General features: G+C 39.5%; 1 protein-coding gene across 1 annotated transcript; it reads left to right on the plus strand.

Annotated features, from left to right (window-relative positions):
- Nucleotides 1-1,465: 1,465 nt before the first annotated feature.
- cryba2b (crystallin, beta A2b) lies at nt 1,466-4,678 on the plus strand. Its single transcript, XM_080477803.1, has 4 exons — nt 1,466-1,654; nt 2,631-2,772; nt 3,282-3,424; nt 3,744-4,678. The coding sequence occupies exons 1-4, from the start codon at nt 1,497-1,499 to the stop codon at nt 3,889-3,891; spliced, it is 591 nt and encodes a 196-aa protein (XP_080333929.1). The 5' UTR covers nt 1,466-1,496; the 3' UTR covers nt 3,892-4,678.
- Nucleotides 4,679-9,700: the final 5,022 nt, after the last annotated feature.

The following is a 9,700-nucleotide window of genomic DNA, read 5'->3' on the forward strand; positions in this document are numbered from 1 at the left end:
GTTCATTTATGACATATCTTATTGTGGTTGTGCAGAAAAATACAGTTCAGATTTCTCTCTCGATCCTCGTCTGATAACCTCTCTGCTGCTTTTCACCATCAACAAATTGATTCTCTCCAGATTTGCTGTAAAAATAATGAAGATGCCCGCCTGATGATGCTGACATATTTCCTTGTGCTGTCTAAGAGGGACGCTCTGGACTCCAGTTAAGGATCCAGTTTACCTACAGCAGTAACTATATGTATGTGTGTGCGAGAGAGAAAGAGGGAGAGGGGATCAGCTCCCAGAATGTGTCTTTTATCCTGCCACACCAATCAAACTGTTGTGTCAGTGCGTTACCATTGTGTTGTCCTGGGTCAGGTTGCCACTGGCCGTGGCTGCCATATTGATGACTAAGTCAGTTTGGGGCTCTGAACACAATGGTGCTCTGGAGCCTCCACAAAGCGCCAGGCTAATGCCCCCCTTTCAGCCGGCCCGCTGAGCTGCTGAGTGTGCAAGGCTGCTGGGCAAATGGGGTGGCTCGGGTCCAGGGGGGCCTGGCCCTATAAAAACGCAGGCAAGGGTCTCTTCCCCGACATTGATTATACTGGATCTGTCCCACCTCAGTACCGTCTGTAAGTATACCAACACACTGCCTGAGTCGGGGGGTGGGGGGAGCACACACTCTGTGTACTGGGGTCGACCTTGACAGCCGCTTAGATGCTCTTGATGGTGTTTGGTTGGTAAATCGGCTGCCCGTGGACACTCCGGGAATTGGACTTTATTTGCCAACAGTCAAGAAAAAAAGAGGCCAGCGCAATGCTCTGCTCTGCTCTGGAAAATTGCTGGGTTATTATTCTATATCAATTTGAAGGGAGAAATCCAGCAAGACGATGCCCTATTGGTGTGCTTGTGTTTAAGATGAAAACATTGCACAAGCATTTCTCCTGAATCAGTGATTGATATGAATCTATATCAAACATATTGGAATAATAATGAATCAAAATTTTAAAAGAGTCATTACGTAGCTCCACAGAGTAAGAAAAGTGTAGCTTTTTATACCTTTATTTTGGATTTTTTTCTGCTGTGTTGTTGCTGTATTACGGTCGCAATATATTTCACAGTGCAGTTTATGGGTTGGCTGGTGCTTTTTGAAGTCAGTGTACAAAAATTAAGACAAATCTGTGGTGGAAATGGGGAAATGACAATTGAGTGGAATTTTTCATGCTCTTTGACACCTTTAGATGGTGAGCTGACCTTACAACCCCGGTCTCTATAAGATAATCGTTATTTTGTTGGATGAAATACAAGCACTTGTGAGAACCACAAGTGGACTGCCTAATTTTACAAGTCCTGTGAAGGTTTATTCCTAACAAACTGCCTTTCCTTTTTAAGCCCGTACCAAGGACACGCAAGGTTTTTTTTTTGTGTTTGATTTTGATTTGATTCCTTGTTGGATGTAAAACATTCTTCTCACATTCTTTAGAGAGTAACCCCACAAGGGAGAAGCAGCAGCCATGAACACTCAACAGATGGAGCAGATGGGCCAGTTCAAGATCACAGTCTGGGAGGAGGAGAACTTCCAGGGAAAGCGCTGTGAGTTCATGCTGGAGTGCCAGAACATCATGGAGAGGGGCTTCAACAAGATCCGCTCCATCAAGGTCGAGAATGGACCGTAAGTCATCACCACCGTTGTTCCTCTGGGTCACCTGCTGCGGTTTTATTCATCAGTTATCAACATGTTTCTACTGTGATTACCTTCAATTCTTGGACCCATAGGTGTTTTCATCTATTTGGATTTTTGTCCGGACAATTTTCCCAGATTAGTATTACCAAGTCCATCACTATTGGAATTCTGAAATCTTTAGAGTAAATCTATACAATATCAAAAACTGCTGAAATTGATCAAAATTGTACGCTGAAGCCTGCTTATTTGTCCACGTGTAACATCCCCTATATTCATTTAATACACTCTTCCCAAAATGTTAATATAATCTGCTTGAAAAGGTCTAATCAGAACAAACAACCCTGACTCCAATCAACCAGGATAAAAAGAGGATCACAAAAACTATAAATTACAACCTGCAGTGTTATTACATTGCTAAGTGACATGCATCATTTGCATGTGTGCGTGTGTGTGTGTGTGTGTGTGTGTGTGTGTGTGTGTGTGTGTGTGTGTGTGTGTGTGTGTGTGTGTGTGTGTGTGTGTGTGTGTGTGTGTGTATTCCCGTGCGTGTATAATGTGCATGCAGCCAAGTGTGACCCTCTTATGATATGAGTTGGCTGTGTGCAGCTGGCGGCTGTGAGCCAGAATGGCTGACTGACTGGCGATCAGATAAGAAGGCCTGGGCGCAGCAGCCACAGCACCATCAGTAATAGCAGCGGTGGTGGAGGCAGGAGCAGACGCGTTTAATGTTTGCTTTGTACTCACAGTGACAAAAGAAGCTGCAGGCTGGTTTCACTTACAACTATTATTTCAGCGTTGGACGATTCTGTTGAACTAAAATGACAGTTTAAGTGTTGAACGTTTCTAGTCTTTAGTTCAACATGTAGGCACATGTGTTTATTCATTGCCGTTGGATATGGTTTTGGATGCCTTTCTCTCCACTTTCTGACCTAACAGCATTCCTTCCTCTGTTTGTCTCCCTCAGTTGGGTGGGTTATGAGTACCCTGAGTTCCAGGGACAGCAGTTTATCCTGGAGAAGGGAGACTATCCTCGCTATGAGGCCTGGAGCGGAAACAGCAGCTACAGAACCGAGCACATGCTTTCTTTCAGACCCATCAAGTGCGCTGTGAGTTCACTCATCCATTTATATAACCATTTTATCTTTCTCCTGGTTAGGCGTTGCTACATGCTGTTTGGATCTTACTTTTTTTCACCTTTACCTATGTATGTGTCCTGGGAAACTGTCATTGCCACTGATCCTTTTTCCATTGTTATAGAAAATAATTTGGTCATAAACTATGTACAACTCTTTTCAAACTCTGCTCATTGAACTCACTTTGTACTTAAGATTTCATTCTTAAAGCTGTGTTTTGTATCATGCCAGTTTCTGGGATCAATGGAAACGATCAATTAGACAAGTGTTTTTCAAATTCGAAATTTGGTTTCACCCCCGTTCTTTTTCAAAATTACAAAGACACAATAACATCCCTGCTGATTCAGCTGAAATATAAATCCTTACTTTGAGTGATTCTGTAAAGTCATATTAGGTAAAACCATGATTTCCTGCCTTTTGGAAGTCATTTGTATCGCTACACTGACAGCACCATCAAACCATGTGTATATCTTTCTCTGCAGAACCACAGTGACAGCAAGGTGACCCTGTACGAGTGTGAGGACTTCCAGGGACGCAAGTTTGAGATGTGCGATGACTACCCCTCCCTACAGGCCATGGGCTGGTGCAGCAAGGAGGTGCCCTCCATCAAAGTCAACTCAGGAGCGTAAGTTTTACACCTTCTTCACTGTATTTCTGTCTAGAATTCTTATCTTTGGTTGTACTTTTTTAGAAGCCCCAGTCCTATCCCTGCTGTGCTTTTGCTTGTTGAGTCTTTGTAGGTTTATTAAAGCTTTTTTTTCCCACCAATGTAAATGTAAATGTGCTGAAGAATGGCTACATGAAATGACCAATATTTTCCCTGCCAGTACCCGTAAATGGCCTTTGAAACAAACATGCTGTCCCTGGGAGTGTCTGCAAGTAAGCCCAATCCCCTGATCTGATTTGGACTCATGCCCCCCTCCTCCCCTCTCTCTTCTCTGCAGCTGGGTGGCCTATCAGTTCCCTGGTTACCGTGGCTACCAGTACATCCTGGAGAGAGACAGGCACCAAGGCGAGTACAGAAACTACAACGAGTTCAGCACCCAGGCTCACACCAACCAGGTGCAGTCCATCCGTAGGATCCAGCACTAAGCCTTCGTTCTGCCTGCCTGACCTGACCTGAAACGGAAAAAAAAAAACGAATCCAAAAAACTAAACCAAACTCTCCTTCTGATTGCTTCCTTGGCCGAAACCCTGGACAGACCACTGTCAAACAACAGTAGATGGGCAAACTCTTTCTAGCACTCTGTGCCTCTGCATGTATGGATATCTAAGTACCTTCTACTACCATGCTAAAGCATGTTCTTGAAATAGGAAATAAAGGCTTTTCTTCAAAACTAGAGACTGTCTGTATTTTTTTCTTCCATTTTTTAACAAGGAGGTTAATCAAGTTATTTAACAAATATCAAAAGCTCAGAGCCAATGGTTGATAGAAGTCAATTTATACCCATGATGTTGACAATAGGTCATACTCCATGTGTACAAGCGGTGCAAAATGAGAGCCCCCTCTTGCCCCTCTATACTGCTTTGTATTCATTTACAGAACATATTTAGCTTTTCAGTGAAGATTTGATTCTGTTAGGCTTTTAGGATGTGTAATATTGTTTTTGTCAGATTGTATTCTTATTTCAAATAAACCAGAGCACGAGATTGCTTTTGTTTCTATTATTTGTTTTACACCTGTTTCAGCTCCAAGTCGTCAGTATGGCCAAAAAAGAGAAGCTGTATAAAAATCAAGAGTGTGCTATTCAGCAATGTTGAAGCCAAGCCCTTTTTCAGATATGGAGATCTCTGAAAAACACATTTTCATCATCCATCTTCTCCTCTTTGGTTCTTCCATTCTTATGACTTAGAAATAAAGTAAAGCCCCTCACCACTCAACAGCAGGTTTTCTTGCTTTTGTTCTAGGCTATCAAATATTTTGTTCTGAGTGCTTACAATTAAAATACTGTTTTCATATTTAGCTGCTGGATAAGAGAATAATTCCTGTGCTCAAGGAAACTCACATGTTGAGGAGGTTCGTTGCCCATGGTAATCAAGGTTTGCATAAAAAAATATTTTTGATTGTGAAAGGTCCAATGAGAAACCTCTCTTCCAAACACAGTATATAAGTGGTAAGCTGTACTTTCACATCTGCACAGTGGTGCAGTGGTTAGCACTCTCACCTCATTGCGAGAAGTCGTGCTTTCAAACACAAGCCAGGCCTTTTAGTGTGGCGAACTATACATGATTTCTCCATGTGCTTGTGGGTTTTCTCTGGTTTCTTCCCACGGACCAAAAACAATCTTTTAAGGCTAATAGGTGAATCTTCCCTATCATCTCGATGATAACGTTTTGAAGATGATCACTGCACACGTGGAAACGACAGCACTGATGTAGCTTGTATATCACAACACTCATGAGTGGTGTGTTTTTGTAGTACAACCGTGCATGCAGAGAAAAGCACAGTGTAAAACCTAAATTTTTCTTTATCGTATGGACTGTATAAAAGAAAAGTGTCTCCACATGTGATCCAGATGGTGGTGGAGTAAACATACACTTTATTGGAGATGTACTGAATTTCTGAAGAGTGAACAGCATAAAGAGCACTTTTATTCCTTCATTTTTATTGATGATCTGCTAATGGATGTGCAGAACTCCTTACTATGACTATAGCACCAGCGTTCCACAAATGCAATCTATCTATCTATCTATCTATCTATCTATCTATCTATCTATCTATCTATCTATCTATCTATCTATCTATCTATCTATCTATCTATCTATCTATCTATCTATCTATCTATCTATCTATCTATCTATCTATCTATCTATCTATCTATCTATCTATCTATCTATCTATCTATCTATCTATCTATCTATCTATCTATCTATTTATCTACATTAAAAAGTGTTGCTTCGATCTCAACTCTCTTGTTGCAGGTCCTGAATGGCTCGTATTTGTCTTGTTCACGTGTCTGATTACAAAGTCAAATGGCATCAGCCCACAGATATTCATATGTTACCATGTTCTTTGTATTCCCCATGAATGGAGATTAACTGGGGAGTGATTATTTAGCTGAAATTATTTGACCCAAAACCTTTGATTATTTTCATTCAATGACTTGTTATTTTTCATTGACAGATATATTATTTGATTATTGCTTTATCGGCTGCTGCTATTAAAACTCTGTAAATATGAATCTCTGTGTAAAAACTCCATGAGATCATGACTACAAAAAGGAATTTGTGGAATAAACCTTGGATTACTTATAAACACAGGATTAACACTGACAGTTGCTGTCCCTGAATAATCGTACACGTCAGTACTACATGTGACTAGCTTGGCAATTGTTTGTTTATTCTAATAGGACCACTGGTGTGTTTATCTTGTAGTCACACACTGGGATCCTGGAGTGTGTTTACCTCCACACACACACGCCTGTTGGTCCAGGACGTAGGATTCCGTGTTACACACCCAAAAGCCGGCACCCGCTCACGGTCCCACACCCAAAAACCAGGATCCTTTAATAAATGTGTAACCATACACACACACCTTTCTCAAACATACATTCCTCTGCAGACTGATTAAAGCTGTTGCACTGAGCAGTGACACTTGAGTAGGGTAGCAAGGCACAGGAAGGGGTGCTACACAGAGCTGCAAGGTAAGGTAAGTAGTGTGCGCTTTGAGAACTTTGGGAACTCAGGTTTATAACATTGACTACTCTATAGATCAGAATATTAGTAGATCCTAATCTGGAAGGACTCTTTAAATTATGATTAAAAATGACTGCTATGGGTTTTTTTTTTAACATTTTAAAATGACTCAGTTGAACTACAAACCACCTGAAACACTCAAGTTACTGTTGAAGTTTGTGTGATAAAACAAGCCTGAGTTTTGGATAGCTACAATAGGATTTTTTAAATATCCCATCCCTTTTTAGGGTTATTTTAATACAATTTACACACATTATACATATTTCTTTTACTTTCTGAAAGCAGGTATTTTTGTTTGTTTATTCACCTGTTGGTTTCTGGCTTCATGACATGAAGGATTTCCTCTATCACTCCATCAATGGATACATTCCAGCTTTCCAGGCTTGTTTTAAGTTGCCTGCGACTTTCACATGGACACAGGCAGCTAAAGCAAGCCTGGGACGCCAGAGACAAAGCTACAAGGACACCTTTCAGCTGCGGATGGAGGACAAACCATAATTCTACTCAACAGTGAGCACTGCAACGATAGCTCTGATCGGCTCTTGAGCTTACAGGCAGGAAGTGATAAGTCTTTACAGTATAAGTTGAAGTACACTTGTTCTGATAATGTGAATCTAGTAAGTTATAAAGATTATTAATGCCTATACAAACTGATTTTGTTGGTTGCTGTATTTAAAATGACTTTCATGCTCTGCCAGTATGTATCACCTTGATAGTTACATATTAAAGTTGCTATATTAGCCTGTTCTATTATTCCGTGTGCTCTATTTGGTGAGTCATTGGGGAAAGGTTTAATAATTAGCAGATCATTCATTTTTAGTTTAGCCGACACATAGAACTAAACACGTTACATCTTTATACTGGGAATATTTCACTTGAATGGTAGAAAATGGTTGCCAAATGATAGAAATGAATGTGGACATGATGTGTATGAAATCAGTTTTACCATGTATGCATGCACTGAAGTTTTGACAACTGTTCTGAATGTTATGGGAAGAAACAAATAAAGTTGCTCACCCTCAGAGATTTGTCAATGTCATGGTCTTTATGGCATTTCACGAATCAAGCATCTTATTGTCTTTTCTTTTTTTTTTTTTTTTTGCATTTATTAGACTTATTTTGATTTTTGAAACAGAAATATGAAGAATATGGAAAAAACATGTATTGTGAAATATGGAAAATATAGGAAATGAACATAGGGATAGAAGAAAGGACAACATACAGGATATAATATTTTTTGTTATTTGTATGTATATTGTTATCATTGGTATTCTTCCCCATATGTTGAACATACCTGGCAATAAAAAGATATTCTAATAATACCAATACAACAAATATCCTGAATTGAACCAACAGAATACATATTTTGAAACTCACTAATAACTTAGTTTGGTTTCTTTATTTATTCAAAAGATTTTTCACATCTATTAATTTCCTTAAATGCAAATTAGTAGATGTGATTAGAAGATTTTAGAAAAAAATGCATATATTGCTAATATATAACCTCTGGGATAAACCCTGTATGATCTATTTTTTCGATGACGTCTCAGCATTATACAACCAAGAGGAAACAACAGAGGCTGAAATGATAGTTGATTTTATGATGTTATACAGAGACACAGTACAAATGCAACGTGTTTTGCAACAACTGTAGCCACAAATACAAACAATAAAAAATGGAATAAAAAGTGAAAGCATTAAGTGCTACAGAATTAACCTAATTATATGGTATTGAAGATAATTTTACCACCTTGTCACTATTCTGCATACTGTAGGCTTTAATATCTATAAGAAAAGCTGCAATTTGTGAGCAACATTATACATGTTAATGATGATGAGATCAAGACATAAGATACATACCCAGAGTACAAAGATAGTGTATATTTTAGTGACCTAAAAAGAGCTTTACAACTTCATTTCAGCGTCATGTTTTAGTAAAGCTTTATTGAATTCATTCCATGATATTTTCTATCTGTTTCAGGTTTGTCTCTTGCAGTAACAAACCTGCTAGTCAGAGCATTCAGTAATGCATTCATCAACATATTCCCATCTGGACTGCTGTTGGCAAGCATATCTTTCATTTGGAAAATGCAGAATTTCCAGAATTCCAACTAAATAAACTATTTGAGATACGTGTTCATAGTTCACATCAGGGCTGTTATTTTAGTTGATCGGAGTTGCCCCAGTCCACAATATACCTTATAAATAAGGGCACGGCCAGTCCAAAAATTCTTTTTTAAAAACCTAATATGAAAAACTTGAAATTTCTTTGGAAATTCTGAAATCCTGTCTGCAACAGCAGCCTCTGTTTCTTCAGACTCTCATTTCTTTTCTTTATTACTGGATGTTGTGCCATCTGCTGTTCTGTTCTCAATATTGTGTTCCTTAAAACCCTCTAGTGGAACCATTTTGGTCTTTGGTCCTTATGTTTGACACCGATCTGATGTGTTTAGTTAAGTTTGCAGATGAAACAGCTTTAGTCATTCTCCATGTCATCTATTCCCACTGGAATAATGTGATCCCCTTTGCAAATAGCACAATAACAATAAGTTATTTACGCTTAAGTACACATGTAGAAACACGTGATACAAGAATTGCCATAATAATGGAAAAGTCCTTAATTTATTTTGGTGTATAGATCACAACACCACAAATAGTCCAGCATGTTTCAAAACCACACTGAAACATCATGAGGTCTACAGTCTATCCTGCTGAACCCCCCCCCCCCCCCCCCCCCACGCCCCCCAAAAAAACAAAAAACATGATAACGTTAGTAAGCATCAGAAGCCTTGGATTTAGCCTTACGACCTCGTTACCCTCAGATTGAGGCCATATAACCTCAAAGCCACACAGAGACGGTCATGGAGGATGAAATGTTCTTGTTTTCTCGTGCGCACTGGAGCGTGTTTGTGAAGGTAAATATTCTTTTTCCAACATGAAATAGGCCTTTGGTGTTTGCCAAGAGGTAAAGGGGCGGAAAAGTGAGGGGGGTCTGAACTGGTTTCCATGTCAAACACTTCAATTCACCATAGAAACTCAGATCTTAACGCGGAAACTTTATTAAACTGTGATGGCGGATTGATAAGGGCCGAATTTCTATCGGCCTCTTTTTATTGTGGGCACCAGGCGGGCTGACAGAGGTAAATTGCTCTTTTAATTAAAGCAATGCACCAGGGGAAATTGCTGTCTGAATATTGTCTCAGAG

The sequence above is a fragment of the Lipophrys pholis genome, assembly GCF_963383615.2.
Source record: "Lipophrys pholis genome assembly, chromosome: 13".
Taxonomy (NCBI): domain Eukaryota; kingdom Metazoa; phylum Chordata; class Actinopteri; order Blenniiformes; family Blenniidae; genus Lipophrys; species Lipophrys pholis.

What these genes read in the sequence shown, in the direction of transcription:
- cryba2b (XM_080477803.1), top strand. Translation starts at nt 1,497, where the DNA reads ATGAACACTCAACAGATGGAGCAGATGGGCCAGTTCAAGATCACAGTC. An exon ending in TCAGACCCATCAAGTGCGCT is followed by an intron (nt 2,773 to 3,281) that starts GTGAGTTCACTC and finishes CTTTCTCTGCAG; the next exon opens with AACCACAGTGACAGCAAGGT. An exon ending in ATCAAAGTCAACTCAGGAGC is followed by an intron (nt 3,425 to 3,743) that starts GTAAGTTTTACA and finishes TCTTCTCTGCAG; the next exon opens with CTGGGTGGCCTATCAGTTCC.